The sequence below is a fragment of the Zophobas morio genome, unplaced genomic scaffold (assembly GCF_036711695.1).
Source record: "Zophobas morio isolate AGI-343-1 ecotype UQ-CSIRO unplaced genomic scaffold, CSIRO_AGI_Zmor_V1 ptg000030l, whole genome shotgun sequence".
In the NCBI taxonomy this organism is placed as follows: Eukaryota; Metazoa; Arthropoda; class Insecta; order Coleoptera; family Tenebrionidae; genus Zophobas; species Zophobas morio.
In genome coordinates this window covers 15,427,657-15,453,805 of record NW_026972135.1, presented here as the reverse complement: position 1 = coordinate 15,453,805, position 26,149 = coordinate 15,427,657, and the positions used below count along the sequence as shown (strand labels likewise).

The window sequence follows — 26,149 nt, the reverse complement described above, 5'->3', positions numbered from 1 at the left end:
CAAAATAGGTCCTAGAGTAGGCGATAAAAAGGGAATTTAGGCTCGAAAATAGAAAATAGGCGCTTTAAGCAAGTTTTAGGACAAATAAATTTTACACGTCTGTTTTTTTTTTTTGAGATACACATTTATTTTATGATTTTACATAGTCTAATTAAAAGTGATGAAAATTAGAAGACATATTTCATACTTACGTACATATATTGAGCACTTTATTTTTCTTACATTGTGACTGGTATTAACTATTTATATTTTCCGAGCTAACGAAGTATTGAAATTGGGTCCATCCAACGAATGGCTAGTTTCATATTTTCTGGACGTATCAGGACCTCTAGAATAAAAACCATTGATCTCCCGTTCCCGTTGGTCTGCCTGTCTGTCGTTTGTGGAGATCGCAATGTTACATAAAACTTACAAGTATGGGATATATGGCCAAAAACATCTATTTTTAAATTGGAGATTTTTTTTATTCAATTTAAAAATATGAGCTAAATATACTTTATTAAATAAAAATAATATTCAGATAACTTCCAAAAACACATTTATGTTTTTATGTTATCAAACAAAAATTATGGCGATATTTTTTCTGCCCCCCATATCTCCCAGTTACCCTAAGTATAAACAATAATTGACTATAATATAATCATTTAGCGATTGCCTTCCAATTCTCTTGGACCATTTTTACGTCTTCTTCATCCATATCTTTATCTCCCCAACCCCAAATGTTACTCTTGTGCCAACTGCCATCTCCCGTTCTTAGCGCTCTCTTGATAACCATATCTGGGGATGCCCATTTTAAATCATACGCCCACCCAATTCTAGCCATTAAGTCAATAAAAGCTGTATTTAGATTCCCATAATAGTTGCCTAGTTCTGCAGCCTTGTAATCCCAAGGGAACGTATGATGGTAGTTATGAAATCCTTCCCCGAAACTAAAGTGTGCAACAAACATGGTCTCCACAGGGCGAATGTTCCTAAAAGTGGGGTAAAAATTCTGGATAGTATCACTAATAACTACTGTACCTGTCATACGGTTTAGTACCCCATATATGAGCAGCACTATTTACTAAACACGTACCGTGTAAAGTGAGTACAAACCGTAGCATACTGCAGACATGCCATGAAATAATAAAACATTCGTTCCAAAAATACCATGGTACAGTAGCTGGTATAACAAAGGCTATAAATGGTGCTACGTACCAGTAGTATCTAAGTAAAACAAAATAGTGGAGATTTGAATGAACTGGTAGGACAGTAACTTACTTTCTTTGAAACATAACCACACGATTTTCCAGTAGATCACTTAGATCTATTTCTTTGCCTTTTTGAATAACCTGAGGAGATTTCTTACACATAAGCCAACCAATATGGCTGTAGAAAAACCCTCTAGTTGCATTATGAGGATCATAATCTGTATCAGAATGTTTGTGATGTAAACGATGATCTCTGACCCAGTCATACACGTCTTTTTGGAAAGTCAATGTTTGATCCAAAACTAAGAGAAGTTCCAGAGGTAATTTAGCCTTATAGGTACGATGTGCCCAAAGTCTGTGAGCACCAACGGCAGTACCATGGCTTGACAATAATATAAGGAAAATGGACCATATCCAAGTCTTCCATGACATTTGTGTTAGAAAATATATCCCAACAAGACCCGCTAGATGGGCATAAGCAAAGAAAAATATTTTTTTCCATACAAGTTCATGCTTGTACGTTGTGGGTTGCACTTTTGGTGGAGTGTCAGCTATAGACGTTTGGTTAGGACCTAAACGAAAAAAAAATTACAAAAGAGATCTTGAAGGTAGGTGCTAATTTAGAACAGAAAAAGCTGTCGATTACTTACTCATGATGTATTATACCTCGTGAGTTCTACCACACATTCAAGTTGACTATATTTGTGGGGAATGGCAACTCGTTAAAAATATAGTTTATCGGTAGATTATTTAACGTGTATGTGTAAAGCATGAAAAGTGTAAGTAGCGTAACTTTATCTTTTATACATGGTGCGTGTCCTTGCAAGACATTAATTAGAATTGAAAATTTTTTTCAATGTCATTTTGCAAAGCAAGTAAAGACAAAACCAACACTTTACTAAATTAGTGTTTATTGGTGAAACTATTGCGTCTCATTTTGCGTGGTATAGCTTACCTAATATTTTTTTCTCTTCCATCTTGCAGTCATTTTTTTCTAAATTATCATTAATAATAGTTTCTAATATATGTATTTACAATTAAGCTATAACTTGTTTTTAACGCGTGAACACCGTCGTATCAACTAGACCATCTAGTTTGACTCAAACCTTTAACTGAAAGTGGCAGTCTTGTATGGCGATTTAACAAATTCCACCAGTGAGGTGAAGCCGAAAAAAACACGTACAGTTGTTGTACAACCCCAAAGTAGCTGGTTACATCGGGTACGACACTTGCAGCTTCGACTCCTACCAAATTTAAAGAGTGAGCTGCACATGGTACATAATCCGCGAACTTGTTAATGTCCTTAACACGTACTTGAAGTTCATTATATTTTCCGCTCATATTCGTAGCATTGTCATAAGACTGCCCTCGACAATGTTTTATTGAAAGACCATTTTCTTCTAAAAATAAATGTATTGTATTGAATAAATTCTTTCCTGTGTGACTGTCAATTGGTATAAATGATAAAAATCTTTCAAAAACTTTTCTTTGGGAAGTGTATCTCAAAATAATTGCCAGTTGGTCCGTATGTGATAAATCTGGAGTAGAATCCACAATAATTGAATAATATTTTGTATCTGCATCGTTTATGTCCTCAATAATTTTTTTTCTTACTTGAGTTGCCATTATGTCGATTATCTCTTCATAAACCGTTTTAGACAAGTAACTTTCAACTAGTTGTTCGGTTTGGCATTTCACTATATGTTGTTTCAAAATAGGATCAAATTCTGCAATAAGTTCCATTAGTCCCATAAAATTTCCTTATGTGATGAATCCCATTTTTCATCATGTCCTCTAAATGACAATCCTCTTTCATTTAAAAATTTAATACCTGCCACAACTCGCATCAGGAAATTGTAATAATATTCACAGTCATTTTTTATTTTTTCCTGAAGATGCTTGTCAACAACGTTTTTGTTTTCTTTGCGGGATAACCAGGCTAACAGCGCCTTTTTGTGATCCTAAGATTCTTCGTGACTGTCCAAAGTACGAACTATGTTTGCCCAATCTGAATAACCACTCATTAAAGATGTTTGTGTTCTGGAGAATAATTTGCACACGAAACAGAAAACACATCCTTTGTTTTTCGAATAGGATAACCAAGATCTCGTTAATTGTTGCCCATTTTTTAAACGTTTCAGAAAATATTTGTTTGTAAATTGTCTGCTCTGTCCCTTATAATTCCTGATAGACTCAGAGTAAATATTATCTAACCTTTTATTTTGAAAAAACGAGCTTTCTTTTGATAGGCAACTTCCGATAAAATTTTCATTGATAAAATTCGACCATAATGCAATATCTTTAAATTTATCGTTAAATATATCACTTACGATTTGTTTAGCCTCATCTTCAATCACGTTTTCATCGACTATATCCGCGACGATGGTAGCGTAGTTGTTGTAAGAAGTTCCAGCAGAATTTTTCACACTTTTCAAAATAACTTCATTTTCACCAGTTGAGTTATTTGAAGTGGAAGTAGAAAGTTGAGGTGTAAAAAAACTTGTGACTTTTCGACATTTTGCTAGTTCCTGTTCATGTTGAAGGTTAAGTTTCCTCTTTTGGCTTCCGCTGAGATATTTGCGCTCAGACATTTTATTTAATCAAATACCTAATGAATAAGTTGTATTATTAATATTTAACAAAACGAAAATAATTACCTAAATACCTTAAACACTGTTGATTCCAAAAATGATAATATATAATTCGACGAAAACTGAATTATGGAATTTTTAATTTTTAATACACTGTAATATTCGCAGAGCAGTATACTTTTAAACTTACTGAACGAACAGAAAAGAATGAGGGAGTGGAAACAAAACGTTTTGTAAAACACTGTACCCATCTGCACTCTTTATGGTATCCCAGATGTAGGTGGCTGCCATAAATTAGCGGAAAGGGCGGAAGTGACCATATTTGCAAACGGTCAGCTGAAGACGAATTTGTATTTTTTTAAGAACCAAATTAGAAACAATTTTTTTTTTTTACATTTAAGCCGCTTACCTTCGGGGGCCTGATGCTCCAGCATCACAAGCATCCCTATAGATCCGGCTCTGGGATGAGATGATGTGGTCCAATAGCGTGACCAGCAAGATCTCCAGACTTAATTCCATGTGATTATTTTCTGTGGGATTACGAGAAATCAAGAGTTTACGTGAGAGCACCCACTACAAGGGAGGATTTGCAAAGCAGAATTCGGTGCGCTTTTGCCAGCATTAACGGCTATATGTTATAAAATGCTGTTATATATTTTGCAAGTGTGCATTCAGGAAAACTGTGGATGCTCTGTTGAACAGTATAGGTAATAATCATACTTATTACTTACTTTGAATAAAATGAGAAAAAAGCAGTCAAATGCAGTGATGGGAAATCTAAATTTTCAATAAAAGTCAAAATTTCATATTTCACCAAAATTTTCGGTAGCAATTTATGTTTCTTTTTTTGCGAAAGATACTAATTACTTTAAAATTAAGATTACGTATGTTAGTTTTGTTGTTTTGATGTAGTTTTGCATACACGTGAGGAGTGAGGTTTTGAATGTAAGATGTTGTACGGTTTTGGAAATTCCATGTCTTGTACAGCCTGAACTTTTTCTGCTAGAGGTTTGATGCCATCTGACGAAACTTGAACACCTAAGAATTTAAGAGTGTCTACGCCAAAAACACATTTCTTCGGGTTAATGACTAGATCGTGTTGACTAAGTCGTCTTAACACCATCTCTAGATGCTGGAGATGTTCTCCAGGAGTCGAGGATGCTATTAGGATGTCGTCTAAGTGGGCATAAGTAAAGTCTAAACCGTGCAAGACTTGATTGATGAAGCGTTGAAAAGATTGTGCAGCATTCCCCAGGCCAAATGGTGTTCGCAGAAATTCGAAGAGACCAAATGGTGTAATTACAGCTGTTTTTGGTGGATCTGCCGCCGCAACTGGTATCTGGTGATAAGCTTTAACAAGATCAGGAGATGAAAAAACTTTCAATACTTATCCGGTATCGTTACCGCGTTCAATGATCGAAAATCTCCACATGGCCTCCAACTGTTATCTTGTTTGGGCACAAGGTGTAGAGGACTTGCCCACGGGGGTGACGACGGTGGTATTATCCCCAGTTTTAGCACCTCGTCAAATTTTTTTTTAGCGATTTTCAGCTTCTCAGGAGGAAGTCTTCGAGCTCTGTGAGAAACTGGTGGGCCTTTCGTCTGAATATGGTGAAGAATAGTATGCTTCGGCTCTCGAAAAATCTTGAGGGTGCGGATAACTTCGGGAAATTTACGCAGGAGGTCCTGATATACTTTTTCGGTGTTCTGGAACAGCGCATATATACCAATTTCGTTGGACTCCTTTGCGGAACATGATACTGAAACTGCAGTTAATGTGCCTATAAGCTTTTTGCCACTAACATCTACTAAGAGTTTATAATGTCCAAGAAAATCAGCGCCTAAAATAGCGTTTGTAACATTGGCTACTACGAAGGTCCCCCGAAAACTACGCCTTAAACCTAAATTCACATTGATTGTCTTTTCACCAACAAGTTTAATGTTTGAACCACTAGCCGCTTGTAACGCGAATCGTGGTAAATATGCACAATGTTCGGGTAAAATGGAAAAGTCTGTCCAGTGTCTATTAGGTACGGCACCTTGGAGGTTTTGCCGCTTATGTACAACCGATGGGCGGCGCAGAAATTACCCTACCTGATAATCTAGGCCGTGACATTTTCGAGCATTGTTACCGAATTTGACATGATACCAACAAACATTGACGTTTTGGTCTCCTTTGGTGATTGACCGACTAGCACTACGCGTTTGTTTGTAGTGGTTATACTTGCGGTTCTCATGACGGCGTCTGCTCTAATCACTGGTAAGTTCTCGTTGCAACCGAATTAACTCGTCCATTTTCTTAACCAAGATGCTGAATGGACTGTTCGCAGCGTCTGTAGGTGCATCGTCTACACGAGTGGTGAATTTGAAACAGCTGTCGTCGGTGCTGCTTGCAAAATTTTGTCAGCTACTTCCGCGAGCTTGCCTAAATTAATGTCACCAAGCGATATTAGGACTGGTTTAATATTTTTTTGTACACGCTCCCAAAAATGGTTATTTTAGGGATTCAAAAGTGTCCGTAAAATGAGTCTTTTTCGTACTAGTACGAAAAAGTTGCCATGGCAACTTTTTGGGACTGAATAGTAAAAACTATAAAAACAATAATTAAATAACCACATTTATTCTAAAGGAGTAGATACAACAATACAATATTTATTTCTCAAAATGAAAATGGAATGAACAGTTTTCAGCTCCCTGAAAACTGTTGTGTCCAAACGAAATACCTGAGGAGCTTGAAGGTATCAGGTTGATGTCTCTTGATGTCGTGGAAGCAGCTTCAGTAGTAACTAATAGTATGTTAGTCAATGGTTCGTTTTGCTTTTCTCCCAATAACTGTCTCCATATCTTCTTCTTCCTTTCAACAGATTCTTCTATATATGATTCTGCGACAGAAGACAACCTAAAGTTTGTTACTAATTAGAAGGAAACAATAAATATATTGCAAAAAAATTACTTCCATCCTCCTAGCCGTTTCAGGGAGATTAAATCAACATCACTATCAGCCGCCAGAGATGCAGAACTTCGTCGGAAGCAATACCCTGTATATTCCTTGGGATTGGGCAGGTTAAGAAATTTAGCAACAACCGAGGGCATTTTCGCAAAAGAATTCCTACACGTTGGACAGTGCATTTTCCATTACGATAACAAATGAAAAAATAATCGTGTTGAACTGTCTCGGGCCGTAATCGTAAAAACTTCTGGTATAATTCCAGGCCATTGACAGCTTTGCCTTTAGCTATCACTGGAAAGACTCTCTTAATGTTGCTCTTAGTATCAGGAATTGTTATAATTAGACATTCTTCGTCCTTTTGGACAATATCTTGAATTTTTAGTGAATGTAGCTCCTCACGCCTACATGCACCACACACACCAAAAGAAAGGCAACCTACAAAATGAAAAATAAATCTATCTGATACATAGAATATTTTTTAAACTTACCTACCTTTATTAATAAATATTTCATATCGTCTGCATTTGTCATAATGTGTCAATTTCTTGACGTGTCAAAACTTTTGACTTCGTGGGCTCGTATCCTACTGAATTTCTCTTTAAAAACGCAATGACTCTGGAAAACTTGTTTATTTCAATATTTTCTTTGACAGACAAAACAGCTTTAATCACTGTATATTTTGACCAGAGAGTAGATGGTTTTACTTCTTGTGACTGTAACAAAATAAGGAAATTATCACGATAATCATGTGTAAGGCTTATAAATATTGAACATAAAGGCGGCACTTACCTTTTCATGAAGATAATTAACATTACATCTTCATCTACTACTACAATTTTTTTTCTTCTTTCCATCGTAGGAATATTTGACATTCCTTTTCGTACATTTGCCGAGAGTTCGCTGGAAGTAAATCCAGTACGATTTCCTTTGCTTTTTCCGTAATATGTGCGGGATTCTGCATTTTGTGCAGAAAAATGTCAGGTTTTTTCGTGTTTACAAAACATTGTAGTTACTATGGTGGCAGCCCACTAGCTCACTTTTCAATAAATATTTGCTTCGTTTGTCAAAATTAGTCGTTTTTATAAATGGTTTTTAAGGTGTTTTGGGAGCTTGAACAAAAAAATATTGTTTGTAACACGTACCTAAAACGTTTTTTGGGACTCATTTGCTATTCCGGACTCGCCTTCGGCTCGTCCGGAAACACCAAAATTCGTCCCAAAAAATTATGTTTTAGGTACTTGTAACAAAAATAACTATTGTGGCATTTGTTGCATAAAAAGCTCCCGTAATACTTGTTCGTTCACGGACTTGTTTGAACCTTCTCTCGCGAGGGTTATCATTTGCCGATACAGTTGTGACGGCTTTCTAGAACCAAGCTCCAGTCCTGAAAATAGTTGTTGCACTTTTTGAGTCTCTCACAACGTGAGCCGTGCAAGACGTACTTAATTTACTGTACAGCTGCTGCTCCTCCGGCTTCAAGGCTGTAATCATGTCTGCTACCTCGCCAGCAATTTCGGGAGGAAGAGCACCAAGAGTATGGTTATATTTTGTCTTCTCAGCGGTGACGTTTGCCAAATCAAATTTTGCCTCGATAATGGCGAACCATAATTCCGATTTGTGGTTCTAGAATGGAGGTAGTGATCCCACTGTGGCGTTTACCTGTTGGCTCTCGGCAGTTTCAGACGATTGGGAAAGTTCAATTGGAGAAGTAATTTCTTCTATTTGATATTGCAAAATCTTGCTTTCAAAATACTTCTATCACGTCGGGGTCACCAATGTGGTCGAAGGGTCGTGAATGTAATTGCAGGAGCTTTAGGAAGGGAAAATTTTATTTCTTTTCTTTTGAATCGAAAAACATGAAGACATTTTTTTTCCAAAAACTTAGAAATACAAGGTAAAATACTGACGGACTGCAAATCGCTATAAGATTTTGGAGCACTAGTTTTGGGCAATAGCTGCATCAGAACTGTTTCCAAGTTGCAGGAAAGTGATCATTCTCAGTGCAACAATTATATCTGGTTATACGAAACAATAATTTTATGACGTCAGTTATCCAAGGTGTTTTAGTCTTGCTAACTCAAATTGTGCGAACAGGAGTATGACAGTTGAACAAGAGTATTATATTGTTGGTCAAAAACTGAACTTTTTGCTCGATGGAGCGGATATAGAAAATGTCATCCCAACGAACCTTACTTAAATTAGGAAAAAAAGTTTTGTAATTAAATGATTTATCAGACTTTTGCTGAGAGCTTCTACGCCCCCTTTATGGACCATAGTGCATTCATCCCATAATATAAGTTTTGTTTCTTTCAAGACTTGCACCATATTGCTCTGCTTTGAAATGTTGCATAGAGGTGTTTCTACACGCATCAGATTTAAGGGCAATTTAAAAGCAGAATGTGCTGTTTTACCGCCAACCAGCAACGTGGCTGCGATACCAGAAGAAGCAACTGCCAAGACTCCTTACTCTAGCCAATAATAATTTTAAAAGAAATGTTTTACCTGTGCCTCCAGGAGCACCCAAAAAATACATATTTGACCAGTGCCATTCTCGATACTATGTAAAACTTGGCTCTAGATTTGATATTGTTCTGTAATTAACAATCTTTCGTTGTGTGTCACAGCTAAACTCTCTGTTTTGTATGACTTCTTCACGTCTTACAGGCTGAGGCAAACCATAATACTCTAAACATTGTCCTCCTAAAGAAAGCACCGTGTCTTCAATGGAAATCAGACACTTGTTGTACATTTCATTCATAATCTGGACACTCTCTTGACACTCTGAATGAACTTGACGTTTTATATCCTCCGACAGACTATTTTTGTATTTCTTCCATATACCTAATTAAAGCGTCTGTTACTTGGCAAAGTATCAACAAAATTGAGAACAGGTCTCGTGGCTTAAAAGGAGAATCAGAAAAAGCAGCTTCTTCGATTGTAGTATTCAAAGAAAGCAAAGAACTTCTATGACGCCATAAATATTAATTTTTTCCGAAATTGCAATATCTACTTTGCAATGTTGCAGATCTTTCTGCAAGCAAAAATATAATTAAACATTTATAATATACATGTAGTAAGCTGTAACGGGCCATGAACCCTGCAAGTATGAATAACATTCAGATAACTTCCAAATACACATTTATGTTTTATGATATCAAACAAAAATTACAGCGATATTTTTTCTTAGCTGCTCCCCATATCCCAAAATTATCCTAAGTATATATTGAAACAATCATTTAGCGATTGTCTTCAAATTATCCTGGACCATTTTTACGTCTTCTTGATCCATATCTTTATCTCCCCAACCCCAAATGCTACTCTTCTGCCAACTGCCGTCTCCCGTTCTTAGCGCTCTCTTGATAACCATATCTGGGGACGCCCATTTTAAATCATACGCCCACCCAATTTTAGCCATTAAGTCAATAAAAGCTGTATTTAGATTCCCATAATAGTTGCCTAGTTCTGCAGCCTTGTAATCCCAAGGGAACGTATGATGGTAGTTATGAAATCCTTCCCCGAAACTAAAGTGTGCAACAAACATGGTCTCCACAGGGCGAATATTCCTAAAAGTGGGGTAAAAATTCGGGATAGTATCACTAGTAATTACTGTACCTGTCATATGGTTTAGTACCCCATATATGGGCAGCACTATTTACTAAACACGTACCGTTTAAAGTCAGTACAAATCGTAGCATACTGCAGACATGCCATGAAATAATAAAACATTCGTTCCAAAAATACCATGGTACAGTAGCTGGTATAACAAAGGCAATAAATGGTGCTACGTACCAGTAGTATCTAAGTAAAACAAAATAGTGAAGATTTGAATGAACTGGTAGGACAGTAACTTACTTTCTTTGAAACATAACCACACGATTTTGCAGTAGATCACTTAGATCTATTTCTTTGCCTTTTTGAATAACCCGAGGAGATTTCTTACACATAAGCCAACCAATATGGCTGTAGAAAAACCCTCTAGTTGCATTATGAGGATCATAATCTGTATCAGAATGTTTGTGATGTAAACGATGATCTCTGACCCAGTCATACACATCTTTTTGGAAAGTCAATGTTTGATCCAAAACTAAGAGAATTTCCAGAGGTAATTTAGCCTTATAGGTACGATGTGTCCAAAGTCTGTGAGCACCAACGGCAGTACCATGGGTTGACAATAATATAAGGAAACTGGACCATATCCAAGTCTTCCATGACATTTGTGTTAGAAAATATATTCCAACAAAACCTGCTAGATGGACATACGCAAAGAAAAATATTTTTTCCATACAAGTTCATGCTTGTACGTTGTGGGTTGCACTTTTGGTGGAGTGTCAGCTATAGAAGTTGTGCAATTCGTTTGGTTAGGACCTAAACGAAAAAAAATTACAAAAGAGATCTTGAAGGTAGGTGCTAATTTAGAACAGAAAAAGCTGTCGATTACTTACTCATGATGTATTATACCTCGTGAGTTCTACCACACATTCAAGTTGAATATATTTGTGAGGAATGGCAACTCGTTAAAAATATAGTTTTTTGGTAGTGTTTTACTAGATTATTTAACGTGTGTGTGTAAAGCGTAAAAAGCGTAAGTAGCGTAACTTTATCTTTTATACATGGTGCGTGTCCTTGCAATACTCATTATTTAGAATTTAAAATTTTTTTCAATGTCATTTTGAAAAGCAAGTAAAGACAAAAACCAAGACTTCACTAAATTAGTATTTATTGGTAAAACTATTGCGTCCCATTTTGAGTGGTTTAGAAACTGAATCGCCGCTCTGTGTCAACCAATAGAAAATGTAACTTAAAAAAGATTACATTCAATGCACGGCAAGTAAAACAAGTCAAAACATCTTTGAAAGAAAACTAAATTACCGCTAAAACATAAATATAATGAATAATGATGTTACCACATTATGATTAATAAGTGGGATCAGATCATTGTTGAAAAGTTTATCTTTTGATACAAACGACGTCCAGGGCATTAATATTGTAAACAGTATTGCCGTTGCGACTTTCTAAAAGCTTAATACGTTTGCCAAAAATCACCTGCATTAAAAGAAAATTTTGTTGTTGTCTCATTTTCAAAATTTTGTGCAATTTTTTTGGTCTTTGCAGTTATAGATAGGGTCGATAAATAAGAACCGTTCCCAAGTAGGCTTTGAACAACTAAGTTGGTCTTGTGGTCGTCTGCTACGCACAATTCGTTTTAAAAAATAATTTCTAGGTATACAGGGTGATAAAAAAGATGGTGCTCCACCACATTTTGCTTGAATTGTTAGAAATTACTTAGATTGAGAACTTAATCGCAAATGGATGGGAAGATGTGGTCCTAGTAGCGTGACTAGCAAAATCTCCAGACATAACTCCATGTGGGAGCTCCCGCTACAAGGGAGGATTTGCAAAACAGTATTTGGTACGCCTTTGCCAGTATTATCGACAATATGTTACAAAATGTCACATATTTTACGACTGTGCATTCAGGATAACTGTGGTGTCTGTTGTACAGTGGTAATAATCATACTTATTATGGACAACACAACGAGGAGAAGCTGTCAAATGCAGTGATGGGAAAGCGACATTTTCACCAAAAATCAAAATTTCATATTTTCGGTGGAAGTCTCTGTCGCAATTTATGTTCAGCTTTTTTTTTGCGAAAGAAACTAAATACATCAAAACTCAGAATACACAGGTGTGTTAGTTTTGTTGATTTGATGTAGTTTTGCATACACGTGAAGAGTGAGACTTTGAATGTAAGATATTGTACGGTTTTGGTGAACTGAAGGTACCGATAAGTGTTTTTATTATAAATTAAAAACAGTTAAATTTAGTTTGCGTAATTGAAGTTACGAATTAATTGTCCTGAATATTTCTCAGTTTCAATTTAATTAAGTACTTTGTATTAACAACTTGTTTTTAATATGACTAAACCAAAATCTTCAATTTGGAAATATTTTACAGTAAGCATGTGTAATTTAACTATTGGCTGCTGTTCAATAATATAATAATGCTACATGTGTAAAACTACATTTGAAGGTTAGGACTAAATTAGATAAGAATGGTACCGTTAATTTGTTGGTTCTGTATATTTATCTTTTAAAATTTTTTAAGAGTTTATTTTTGTTTGTTTGTTCGAAATTTTATTAGTTCTATGAATTATGTAGCAGTATAATAATAATAATAAATGTCCTTATATCAGATATAGAGTACCTCTCGCAGGGGAAATTTAGCTTATCTATTCTTACTTTTAACCTCTCACAAAAATAACCTACAATTTACATTACATAAATATAAGGAAGTTATAAGAAGTGAGATAATTATAAGAGAAAAGAAAAATTATGAGATAAAAAGAGTGCGTCCACCCAGGGACGCACGGTTGAAGTTTTAATCCTGCGTTGTCAATTTATATAAATTAAACACGTATAAGCGGCGGAGTCATTAATTTTCTCTTAAAAAATAATAAAAACCTGAAATATGTTGCATTGGTATTTTTTGACAAAATGTGATTAATGATGAGGATTGGGTTAATTAAAGTAAATATCCATGTACATATTGTCAATTGTTGTTTATTATAAAATATACTTTACCAACTAAAGTAACAAGTAAATATTTACAAATGCTAGAGCAGTATTTATAACTTATTCGATTTGAAATACAAATTACTGTTCAATCATAGCTTTATCACCTTCGGTGTTTTTATCCCTATCATTTAATACAGTTTTATGGTCTATGGTGACTAAAATGAGTGATATAAATATCAGTTCTTAAATGAGCAATAAAGCGGGTGAAAACGGCATCAATTTTTCTACCTAATTTGGTCGTTGGAACAGTGAGACTAACACATTTTATTAAATAGTTGTAACATGGACCATAGGGCCCTTTCGATCACGCCCACACTACTCCTCGCTCTCCCATTCCACTAGGGCCAACCTCGCTTGCTAGTTACTACCGTTGCGAACAGGAGGCGCTACACGTCAACACCTACCTACACTAAACGCCTCAGCGGAATACACCTGGATGCAAGAATAATACGTCAAGCAACTTCTGCACTGAGACAGAGCACCATTATCTGAGGCGTTTCATATATATACTGTTTGATAGTTTATTTCTTTCTCTCTTTCTAGAGCCCGGCGTTACATGGCAATGTTCAGACTCAGTTCAGACCGGTCTCGGTGACCTCGACACCAACACCGACACTGTCGCCGAGTTCGAGCTCGTCCTATTCCGACGCGCGTCGTATACGTGTTCTATAATACGAAAAGAAAGGAGTTAGAAGTCTAAAAACAATTATAAATTTAAAGAAGCTTACATGAAAAATAACCACATGATTCATTAAAAGTATAAGATAATTCAAAACCTATGAACCTATATAAAATATATGATCAATTAGATGTGGATCGTCGTATTCTTTAAAAAGTGGCCTTCAAAATGCTTAATTATCTTTAGAGCAAAAAAAAAAACAACGGCTTTATTAGAAATACACCAAAGACAAGTTTTTTCATCTAATAATTTCTAATAAAATAATTATTTCTGAAAACTTGTTTATACTCTGGAAGTGTTATTTTGTAAGTACCTGCTTGGCAAATTATAAATAGAACATCCGGGGTTGAGCGTATAATAGTGAAAAGACCCCACGACACAAACAAAGTCATAAAAATTCTTTGTCCATTGTCCCTAAAACGGGACAAGGTTTTGAAGAATTCCTTCGTCGAATTTGGATTTTATAAAGACGTTTATAAAGTGATGATGGTTACCAAAAAAATTAGAGTGATTTAATATTTAGTTTTATTAAATTTATTTCATCTAATGAAAAAATAATGCTCAACTTCCGTATTTACCATACAATACATCAGATGTTTGAGGCGTGCATTCGGACTTTCCCTTTTTTCGGTATTTATGTTTATTGCACTTCACAGTGAAGCATCCCAATATTTCCAGTTGGTTCTCAACTGCCGAAACTTTCTCGTGTATCCGTTGCTCACTTCATTTTTAACGCAGTTTTGTGAAAATTTCTGTACAGTGTGGGTTATACTTATTTACACTAGGTAAGTTAATATCTAATAAAGTAATCATTTTAATTTTTACATGTTTCTGTTATTTTTGATAACAGTACGTAGATAACAAAAGCAGTTTTTTTAAGAAAGACCACCATTAATCACTGAAGATACTCCCACTGATTATGAAGAACTTACGGTGATTGTTTTTGAAAATGAGGCGCCATAAAAAAAAAGGTATATTACCGCAATTATTTATGTACTAATGCTAATGAACATAGTTTTATTCTAGATTTGAAACAAATACAAAACACATGTGCGAAACGAAAGAAATGCTAAAGGAAACGAGTGAAAAAATCTCCAACATGGAAACGTCATCAAATCTGACAACTGAAAAAGAAAACAAAAATAGAAGTTATGCCGCCAAGACCACACCTAAACAAATTTTGACGAATTACAAGATTATCTTTGCCTATTAGAATAAGCAGATTTCTTTGTAAGTTAAAAAAATACAATGAATTCATATATACATATAACATAATTGTTCCGGCTCGAGGGACCATTGTTCCGGCTTGAAGTGCCAATGTTTCGTACAATCCGAATCGTAGTACCAACGTTTTTTGTAAACCGGTTGATACGACCATGTATGGTCTTCCGAATTGTACCTTGATATTGCTCGAAGGACCTTTGTTTGTTATAATTGAAATAATGGACAGCGTTCGGTTTTGATGTTTAATATAGGACGGTTACAGAAGTACTAAAATTACAATGCTATTTACAAAATCAGGTAAAGATACCCAAAAGGGTCAGTGGCCGCTTCCGGAAATGCAACACATAATATTGGATATTATATACAGGTAGATGCCTGTAATACTACGATATTTTTGATAACTTACTATACATGGCACATTTCGCTTCATTGTAAAAAGTATTGACAACGAGATTTTCCTGATAGGCTATACGTTTTTGTCAATGCAACCATTTTACGATTATCCGTTAGATTCAAGTAAATTTAGCATTTTTAAAATGCAGAATTTGTCTTCTGCTTTAAGCTGTAATCCCTTAAATTTAATAATTTGGCTATTATTGCCCATAGACGAAAAAATTATTGCATTTCCATTAATCCATGCACTCTAATGGGTTTTTCTTTTCAGTGCAATAAATTAAGGCAAACTTAAAAAAGTTAGGTTATTAATATGATTGTTAAAACAGAATTAATTCTTAACGGTATTTTTTTGTGTGTTGGGGACAGTCAAGTCGTCGTGAATTAGAAAGTTTTACGAGTAAGTGTATTTTCAAAGCAAGTAACTTCGACAATACGATTCAACTGTCTTTTCCCTTTATTCTAGTTTTTTTTTTATATATTTTTTGTAAATAGATTTGTTTGTGTTTTTAAGACTGATTTATAGTTTATTATAGTTTTCTTTTAATATTCTTTGTAACTAAATAGATTTCTTTGTGTTTTTAAAACTGATTTTTCTTTAAATAGCATATTTTATTGCAACGTTTATTTTTGATTATATATTGTATATTATCCTTTTTTTTGTTTATAGTAATTTGACTCGTAATTACCTGTATGTAGATTTGTTTGTGTTCTTAAAAGTAGTTTATCATTAATTTGTTTAATTGACATATATTTTTTTATTTGTTTATTGAAGTTAATTGACCTGACCTGACCTGACCTGACCTGACCTGACCTGACCTGACCTGACCTGACCTGACCTGACCATCATTGGTACGTCAATATCACGTGAAATCTTTGGTCACTATGACGTAATTGATGACCATTTATTCACGTGAAAAAGACGACATCATGTTGGCTGAGCCCTACTCCCTACGCAATCTTCGCATGTCTGGATTTTCTGCTACAACGTTTAAAACTTCGAGTTCCCCATTAATTTAGTGTTTGGTTGGTTCTTTGACGACTCCAGTGCGAAAAATCTTCCATTTTCTTGGAGACGCTGAACAACGGCATTGGAAGTTCCATGGTCTGGTAAATTCCGACTGGGGAAACACAAATACGATGATTTTAAACATGACTTCACTTCATGTTCCCTTGGTACGACGGGTAAAGTTTGCCTAAAGTCTCCAGCCAAGAGAACTGTAACGTCGCCCGTCGAACCACTATTCTCTCTCATATCTCAAGGCCCGCTTTTACAAATCGTGGATAAACATGGGAATAGTTATCCAAGGTATAAATATATCCCGTCATTTAACCCTTGGATAAATCGGTACTGCTTTTACAATACTTTTTATCTGATCGTTAGTTATCCCTCGGTTTACCTAATTTTGTTGTGATGTTGGTAACAAAATGATACATAAAATGTCAAAAATATTGACACAACAGAAGTGTGTTTTCCAAAAGTTTACAGAAATTTTAATAAATATGGGGAGAACAGGTGGAAGTTTTTGATTCCGGTAGTAATGAAGAGATCAGGTGCCTGGTAGGACGAATGGGACATCCAAAGGGACATTGACACTAACATTAACGTTAGTAATCAAAATTACAATTTTATTCCCATTTTTCTCGGTGATGAGATTCATGCGTGAATGTGAATTATGCCCACAATGTTCATCTCCTCCTGGATCTTCTTTACAATAACATTACCAAAGCAATTTTTCTCTGATGAATTTTTGGATCTGCTTTGTGACAACATTACTCTCACAATTTTCCTCTACAATGTAGAAGTTTCTCATTCTATCATCTTTGCAGCGGCAATCGACAGCTAGGGTTTGGTGACGGGGCAAGGGCTAATGGGTTAATAATAAATAATGTGCGTTAGCGATTGTAATACGACTTTTTCAGAGTATGTCTCGGTTTTTTATTATGGTGATTAGAGTGATTAGGAATATTATAAATTTATATTCGTGAAAAAAGCAATTTATGTACATGCAACCATCGTAGGTTAACTTTTTGGAGGTTATGTTGTTCATTTTGATAAAACTGAAGAAACGAGAGAATAATGTGGATCTACACCTTCTAAAAGAAAAAATAGAGTCAATAGTTTCGAATCAGTTATCAAAATGATGTGGGATAGTGTTATTATTAATTACTATTTCTTGGATAAATTCTTATCCCATGTCCACAGCGGGGGTTAAGAAATACCGTTGTTTATCCCTAATTTTATCTATTCTGTAGTTATCCTATGATTGTAAAATCGCTATCCGACGTTTATCCAAGGAATAGAGTTATCCTTGGTTTATCCCTGGTTGGTAAAAGCGGGCCTGAGAGTTTTGCTGAGAGTTTCTAGGCCTTCTTTATGGGCCACAGTGCATTCATCACATACTATAAGTATTGCCCTGTTTTGAAATGGTGCACAGTTCTGTTTTACCGCCATCCAGCAACGTGGCTGCGATACCAGAAGTAGCAACTGCCAAGGCTATCCCGCGATTTTTCTGTACTCTAGCCAATAACAATTTAAAAAAAAATGTTTTACCGATGCCTCTAGCAGCATCCAAAAAAATATTTGACCAGTACCATTCTTGACACTATGTACGATTTGGTTGTAAATTTGATATTGTTCTGTACTTAATAAACTTTAGTTGTTGGATACTATGTACTTGTGCCAGTAAAAGTGTGTCATAGCTAATCTCTCTGAGACTTGACGTTTTATGTCCACCGACAGACTGTTTTTGTAGTTCTTCCATATCTCTTGTTAAAGCGTCTGCTACTCGTGGCTCAAAAGGAGAATCAGAAAAAGCAGCTTCTTCCATTGTAGCATCCAAAGAAACCTAAGAACTTCTATGACGCAATAAATATTATTTTTTTCCGAAATTGCAATATCTACTTTGCAGTGTTGCAGATGTTTCTGCAAGCAAAAATATAATTAAACATTTATAATATACTCGTCCATGTAACCTGTAACAGGACATAAAACCTGCAAGTATGAGATATATAGCCAAAAAAGTCTGTTTGGGGCTTAAATATATTTTTTTTAAATAAAAGTAACATTCAGATAACTCCCAAAAACACATTTATATTTTATGATATCAAACAAAAATTACAGCGATATTTTTTCTTAGGTACTCCGCATATCCCACGACTATCATCTAAGTATATATTGATATAATCATTTAGCGATTGTCTTCCAATTATCCTGGACCATTTTTACGTCTTCTTCATCCATATCTTTATCTCCCCAACCCCAAATGCTACTCTTGTTCCAACTGCCATCTCCTGTTCTTAGCACTCTCTTCATAACCATATCTGGAGACGCCCATTTTAAATCATACGCCCACCCAATTTTAGCCATTAAGTCTATAAAAGCTGTATTTAGATTCCCATAATAGTTGCCTAGTTCTGCAGCCTTGTAATCCCATGGGAACGTATGATGGTAGTTATGAAACCCTTCCCCGAAACTAAGGTGTGCAACAAACATGGTCTCCACAGGGCGAATATTCCTAAAAGTGGGGTAAAAATTTTGGATAGTAGCACTAATAATTACTGTACCTGTCAAACGGTTTAGTACCCCATTTATGAGCAGCACTATTTACCAAACACGTAGCGTGTAAAGTGTAAACGTACCGTAGCATACTGCAGACATGCCATGAAATAACAAAAGCTTCGTTCCAAAAATACCATGGTACAGCAGCGGGTATAACAAAAGCTATAAATGGTGCTATGTACCAGTAGTATCTAAGTAAAACAAAATAGTGGAAATTTGAATGAAATGGTAGGACAGTAACTTACTTTCTTTGAAACATAACCACACGATTTTGCAGTAGATCACTTAGATCTATTTCTTTGCCTTTTTGAATAAGCTGAGGAGATTTCTTACACATAAGCCAACCAATATGGCTGTAGAAAAATCCTCTACTTGCATTATGAGGATCATAATCTGTATCAGAATGTTTATGGTGTAAACGGTGATCTCTGACCCAGTCATATATGTCTGTTTGGAAAGTCAATGTTTGATCCACAGCTAAGACAATTTCCAGAGGTAATTTAGCCTTAAAGGTGCGATGTGCCCAAAGTCTGTGAGCACCAACGGCAGTACCATGGCTTGACATTAACACAAGTAAAATGGACCATATCCACGTCTTCCATGACATTTGTGTTAGAAAATATATTCCAACAAGAGCCGCTAGATGGACATATGCAAAAAAAAATATTTTTTTCCATACAAGCTCATGCTTGTACACTGTGGGTCGCAGTTTTTGTGGACTGTCAGCCAAAGATGTTGGGCAATTCGTTTGGTTAGGACCTAAACCAAAAAAATATATACAAAGGAAATCTTGGAGGGTAGGTTTTAATTTAGATCAGAAAGAGCTGTCGATTACTTACTCATAGTATATGGAACAGTTACTAAAGAGAACCGAAACTTCCTAGTTAACTAGTGGCATCACCAAAATGCAGAGATATGGAGAAGGAGAATGAGCTTCGACTTCTGCGCATAGGTACACTATGGGGGCCGCCATTTTATCAGTTAACCTTAAAGTTTTGTTTACCTATGAGGTTACGACGTTGTTGAACCAGTTGTAATTTGGAGTTAAAATTATTACTTAATTTGTTTTACCGTTAGTGTACGTGTGAACGTGCTTGTTAGTGTTAAAGGACATTATTATTGACAACAAACATGTCTTGTACAGTTTCTCACTGTAAAAATTATCAACGATTTCGTTCAGAAGGTGTATCTTTTCATCAGTAAGTTTTCTTCATTATCTTATTAAAATCGAATACGTAGGTATTTATAATTAATAACAATTGGTTATTGCAATACTATGTGATCAATATTTATTATATCTGATTTTAGGTTTCCGAAAGATCGAGAACTTTTAAACAAGTGGCTGATTGTTGTGAAAAAAGATGACAGCTTCAAACTGACTAAGTATAAGCTGGTGTGCTCAGATCATTTCACAACAACTGATTTCATTGTTGTAAATGAGAGAAAACGATTGAAATCGAACGCAATTCCCAGTGTGAATTTAGATGAAAGTCTAGAAGCTTCTTCAACTTCAATGAGTACTGTGAGTGCTACTTCAGCTGATATTTGCGAAGAGTCTCCATCGATTATACCTCAAGGTGTAAAGAGGACATTAAGGTTTGAATATTTTATTATACTGATTTTTTTACTACTGTTAATAATTATTATTTAGTGCTGCGCAGAGATACCATGGAAAAAGCAGTAACAGTACAAGTGGAAGTAAAAGCAAAAACTCAAAAAGTAGTTCTGACAGTAGGGAAGGTGATAAACTGGCGTTACATAAAGAAACTACATGAAGAATTCCTAAATGTTGCAAATAAGTTGAAAAAGGCACATTTGGAGTGGCGGCAACATAAAATGAAAGTAAGTTGTTTTCCTGACAATATTCCTTATTGACATTAATAATTAAGTTCTATTATAGGTGAGTTTAGCAGCACAAACTCTTAGCAAGAGTTGCGGATGCACTTGAATTTTTAAAAGATCTTGGTATTGGTGACTTTCAAGGTTGTGAAGCAACAATAGAATTCATCAGAAGGATAGATTCTTTATTTGATATTCTCAATTCCCGAAGTGTACGTGCTAAGAACTTTAAGGCACCTTTGAGAGAAAACAATGAAGAACTGTAGCGTCTATTTCTCATCGACACCAATGAGTATCTTCTGATTTTGAAGGATGTCACTGGCAGGCCTTTGTGGTGCACGCCCCGAAAAACGTCAATTCTGGGCTTTGTTATTTTCGCTACGTCATTCATGGGAATTTTTGATGAATTTGTTAGTAGTAAGAGGTTGAATGACTTGCTAACATATAAATGTAGACAAAATCATCTGTAAATTTTCTTCTGCTCAGTGCGGTAAGCTTTTAAAGAAACAATTGTATTACTTTTTTATGCACTGGAATTACACAAATCTGTATTTATTTTTCTGTTTTCAGATCGAGAAATGGGTGAAACAATAACCCTACACCTCTACAATTTTGTAAAACTTTCAGAAGATTGCTTCTATTTACAAACATAACGAGGGCAGGAGGAAATTGTAAAGTGCTTTGCGCCGCCTGTATGCTCTCTGTTGGCAGTGGCCCAAAGCACAAATGTTCAACAATCAGTTGACGTGTTTGACTTGAAAAAATATGGTCTCGATATTTTGACTGAAGCACTTGCAGATCATGACTACGACCGTCTAATTTTATTGGGCTGAGTGAAGTGACAGAAAACGTTGTGGCATATATTGGTAGCTATGTTGTCAAAATGGTGACGAAGACGTTTAAGTGCGCAGACTGCATTTCTTCTTGCATTGAAACACGAGGAAGTGACTTACAGTTTTACAGATTATTGGACAAAAAAACATGGGTAAAATAAAATACTTACAATAGTTATTTTTTAAGTCTTAACAAAATTTTGATTTTAGGTGGGCTTATTAAACCTTTTGCTGGGGTTGTAAAGACTTGTTGTTACTGTGAGTTGCAAATACGAAAAATTTTGCAAGTCACCGATAACAAACTTCCAAGCGATGAACAATTTTTTAAAACTTTCAGCATGCCCGTAATTTAGAGAACCCACGCACTCGATGAAGGCCATTTATATATTCTTATTAGACAAATAATTAATGCCTAAATGTAAATAAGAATATTTAATTTGAGCAAAAGACTTCATGTCTTGCTCAAGGCATTTCTGTTAGACATGTGTACACATAATTGGTACTGTTTTCGCATCAATAAATACATTTAAGTATAAATATCACAACTAAAATTAGTTGTGATTTATTATGTGATTTTAATTAATGATTTTAAACTTCCCGCCCAATAATCAAGCAATTGTCTAGGGATATCAAGTTCTGTTAGTGATTTGTGATTATGTTGGCAACAGTCAACTGATAAAATGGCTGCTTTCAATTTTAGACCAAGGATTTCGTCTGCGCAAGGGAAAGCTCATTCTCCCTCTCCATATCTCTGCCAAAATGTCAATTGCAGGCGCCATCTGGCGGATGCCTGGCACATTATTCAAAGTTAAAAAGTTGAAATTTAAAAACTGGCGCCCAGTAACGCTTTATGCCAATAACCTTGATTCAAATTTGAAAGAGAAATAAAAAATTCGTATATAAAAAGAAATATTTATTTAAAATAATATACAAATTAATCAAAATAAAACGACACATAAATGTAAAAAACAAAAAATATTTAAAACAATACAAAAAAAAAACAAAAATATTAATTCTCCGAATAAAAAATATAAAACTAAAAAAATTGAAAAACAGATAAAAAGGAATAAAATTTATAATAACACTGATTAAAAAATATAGGAAATTAACATTCAGTCTTGTATGTATTTTCCTACAACTTAATTTTTTTGTTTTGAGAAAAAATGGGTTTCTTTTTTCTCTTACTACCTGCAGTTCTCTTTGGAACTTGGTTTTGTTTATTCTTAAAATATTTGTACATGAACAGTCTTACGGTTTTATCTATAATAAGCGATTCACAGCTATGAATATCACATAAAACATTGGTGTACATTTTTAAAAAACTACTTTTGAAACTTGTTTCCAAATTTGCTTTATGGCCATTTTTGTCTAAGTATGTTTGGAGCAAACTATGTATATTTTTAACTAATAAAATAACTATGTTACTCGGATAAATCAGTTTTTCATTATCAGGGCGATGTTCTTTTAGCAAAGTAAACTTATGAAACCGATTCTTTTTATTTGCATATAACTGTTTTTTACAAGTTTCGCAATTTACGTCGAGTAAGTTAATTTTTTTCAGAATATACCCTGATACATAGGCAAGTCCCTGCGAATTTTCTGGAGTCAAAGCTTCTGCATTGAAGACTAATTCAAGTTGATCACTCGAGGAAGATGCTATTGTTTCTTGTTTCGTGTGCTCCCAATTTTAAAATACTTATCTAAACTTTCGCAACGATCGTCCTCACAATTTGCTCCTCTGACTCCAGATAAAAACATTCTATTTAAAACTGTTGTTTTGAGGGCAGCCACAAACTGATGACAATTTGGATTATTGTTAGACATTCCATGTTCTCTAATAAGGCAAAATAAATTTTCAAGTGGGTCTTGATTCAGATTTCGTAAATTTAAGTAGGAGATTCCCATTTGCTTCAATCGTAGCCATAATTTTTTAACCGATTGTATTGTTACCATCCATCCATTTATGAATTGAAACTGATTTGTGTGGTCCCTACCATCAGACTTTCGAATCAGTTTCGAATTTTTTATTTGTGTCAAAAGCCTATCCCAATTCCCAATGGGGAGAATTATCTCTAAGGACAGTTCGATATGTTTTCCCAGCATCTGGATTGAGAGTGTAACCATTAAGTGAATTAAAAAGCTGATCCATGTTTCTGACAAAAATTGCAGTGTTTTTTGCTTCTGGTGGTAACAAACCTTGGCCGTTTGTCTCCGCGTATGTTTCTAAGCCTGCACCGACAGTATTGCTCAGCATCCAAGCTGCAATGTTAACTCTCATTTTCATGTAGCTGTCATTTATATTAAAATGTTCGTCCTTGAGTTTATATAGACTTGGGATCTCTTTATGTTTATCAATTTCATAAAGTTGAACAATATGTTCAAACTTTGCTCTTTTATCACCATCGAATATAAAATCACAAGTATATAGTGCATTTCTTGTGTTCTTAAGTAGATGTGGGACGTCAAATATGCATGCAATGTCATGTCCATTGACTTTAAATTGAAAGCGCGATGAATTTTCCCAATACAGTTCATTAAGGGCAGCAGGATTAGTGGACCCTTGGTCACACACTGTGGCCATTACGTTAAATCCAGCTTCCAAAGTCTGATTAATTATTAATGTAATGATATTTTTTAGATTAGCCACAGATATTGTTGCAGATGTGAGATAATAGGCCACAACTTGTTTCCACGTTTTTCGCATTCCCCGCAACATAAATACTAATGCGTGATTTGCATGTCTGCTTGTTCTACCTAGGTGTCCCAAATCTTCATACCCAAAAGCCTTGTCTTTATTTGCGTCGTAAAAAAAACCAGAACTCAAAGAAATCTCATCAAATATTAGCGAACAACATTTATCTAATTTATTCATCGTTTGACATACGTTTTTCAGATGATCTAGAAGTGGTTTATTTATACCAGTATCCAGTGGAATATTGGACAAAATTGTCTTTAACGTTCTTGTTGAAGGTACTTGGAAGTAGACAGACAAATATCTATACAATTTAGGACTTCGTTTATATAGAGATAATGCAAATATTTTGTCTTGTTCAGTCCACCGTTTAGCTGATGGTTTTTTCTCAACGTTTCGCAGTTGGGAGGTGATAGACCTGACAACCATCGGGAACGATATCTATGAATTTGGGGCCTGATCCACTTGTACCAAAGGAAAAAGATTACTGTAACAATTAAAAAGATGTAGATTAATATTGTCCATATATTAGTGGAATATGAGACGTATTCATGATCCTATTGTATCTAGTGCGTCCTGTGGTAAATTGGGTCGATGTCTGCCAAGTCGACTGTTTCGAGTTGTAGCGGTTCTTGTTTTCAGATTTCTTCTTTTATTGGTGTTTTTTTTTTCAGGATTCTGGTAGCTCCGAAGGGTCGATGGTGGTTGTGGATTGAATTCGTATGTATTGCCCGTATTGGTTTCTAAAGCCCTGAATAGTGTGAATCTCAATTCTTGATCCACTGGGTTGATTATGGTGGTTGTGGATTTGGTTTTGGATCTGGACGATTTGTTCAGTTCTTGGTTGAAGATTCATTGGAAAAACTGGTTTTCTTCTTTTTATTTCATCACATTCAAAGTAAATTGGCTTTGTCTGTTATCAAAAGATTCTTTCCAAAATCTAAACATGCGTTTATTGAACGTAGGAAATCAGTTGCCCTTAACCCATCGTATTTAAGATTAAAGTCAAATAGAAAATGTTTTTGTTTGATATCTGCCATGGATTTTAAACACTCGCATTCCTGACGTTTGCTTCTATCCCGCAAAGAACGTAATCAACTAGACGGCCTGATTCACTAGAGCTAATAAACATTCTAATGAAAACGACAAAGCTAGAAAAGATTTTAATTTTCACAGTAGTAAAATGAGTATTACAATTACAAAAAAGAAAAATCGGCAAAACTAAATTATGCTACATTCTATCAAGACTTTGAAACAACAAGAATGTACAAGATGTTAAACTATGCAGTAATTGAAGTTATTGACTAAATTAAAATGAAGTTCATCAACATTACATAACGGAGTCAACCACATAAACACAGAAAACAAAGCACATGTGAAATAAACACATCAGGCACAAATTAAATATAGTCAAAATCAAAATAAGATGCAAGTTGTGAGAAAATAATTCGTATGTGAAAAATAACATTAATATAATACAAAAATTAACATAAACATACACTTCACATTTCTAGTCCATGATATTAACTGACGACAATTTTCAACGTTCTTTCAATAAATTAAAATTTGTTTAAATGCCATAAATGAGCTATTATCAGCCTCGAGTGAGAAGCTATGAAGT

General features: G+C 35.0%; 3 protein-coding genes across 3 annotated transcripts; all 3 read right to left on the bottom strand.

Annotated features, from left to right (window-relative positions):
* Window positions 1-640: 640 nt before the first annotated feature.
* Window positions 641-1,844, bottom strand: LOC135138657 (acyl-CoA Delta-9 desaturase-like). The gene is made up of 4 exons (XM_064068634.1): window positions 1,841-1,844; window positions 1,261-1,762; window positions 1,021-1,206; window positions 641-971 (listed from the first exon to the last, which is right to left on the bottom strand). Exons 1-4 carry the CDS (start codon window positions 1,842-1,844, stop codon window positions 641-643), a joined length of 1,023 nt encoding a protein of 340 aa, XP_063924704.1.
* An 8,119-nt stretch (window positions 1,845-9,963) lies between these two features.
* Window positions 9,964-11,014, bottom strand: LOC135138655 (acyl-CoA Delta-9 desaturase-like). Its single transcript, XM_064068633.1, has 3 exons — window positions 10,584-11,014; window positions 10,344-10,529; window positions 9,964-10,294 (listed from the first exon to the last, which is right to left on the bottom strand). Exons 1-3 carry the CDS (start codon window positions 11,012-11,014, stop codon window positions 9,964-9,966), a joined length of 948 nt encoding a protein of 315 aa, XP_063924703.1.
* Window positions 11,015-18,789: 7,775 nt separating this feature from the next.
* On the bottom strand, window positions 18,790-20,007 carry LOC135138654 (acyl-CoA Delta-9 desaturase-like). The gene is made up of 4 exons (XM_064068632.1): window positions 20,004-20,007; window positions 19,410-19,923; window positions 19,170-19,355; window positions 18,790-19,120 (listed from the first exon to the last, which is right to left on the bottom strand). Exons 1-4 carry the CDS (start codon window positions 20,005-20,007, stop codon window positions 18,790-18,792), a joined length of 1,035 nt encoding a protein of 344 aa, XP_063924702.1.
* Window positions 20,008-26,149: the final 6,142 nt, after the last annotated feature.

Bases quoted from the DNA above. Each gene is read 5' to 3' on its own strand.
- LOC135138657 (XM_064068634.1), bottom strand. The intron at 1,207-1,260 runs GTAAGTTACTGT...TGTTTTACTTAG, and splicing joins GTGGTTATGTTTCAAAGAAA to ATACTACTGGTACGTAGCAC. The intron at 972-1,020 runs GTACAGTAGTTA...CCCCACTTTTAG, and splicing joins GGTACTAAACCGTATGACAG to GAACATTCGCCCTGTGGAGA.
- LOC135138655 (XM_064068633.1), bottom strand. From the start codon at position 11,014: ATGGAAAAAATATTTTTCTTTGCGTATGTCCATCTAGCAGGTTTTGTT. The intron at 10,530-10,583 runs GTAAGTTACTGT...TGTTTTACTTAG, and splicing joins GTGGTTATGTTTCAAAGAAA to ATACTACTGGTACGTAGCAC. The intron at 10,295-10,343 runs GTACAGTAATTA...CCCCACTTTTAG, and splicing joins GGTACTAAACCATATGACAG to GAATATTCGCCCTGTGGAGA.
- LOC135138654 (XM_064068632.1), bottom strand. The intron at 19,356-19,409 runs GTAAGTTACTGT...TGTTTTACTTAG, and splicing joins GTGGTTATGTTTCAAAGAAA to ATACTACTGGTACATAGCAC. The intron at 19,121-19,169 runs GTACAGTAATTA...CCCCACTTTTAG, and splicing joins GGTACTAAACCGTTTGACAG to GAATATTCGCCCTGTGGAGA.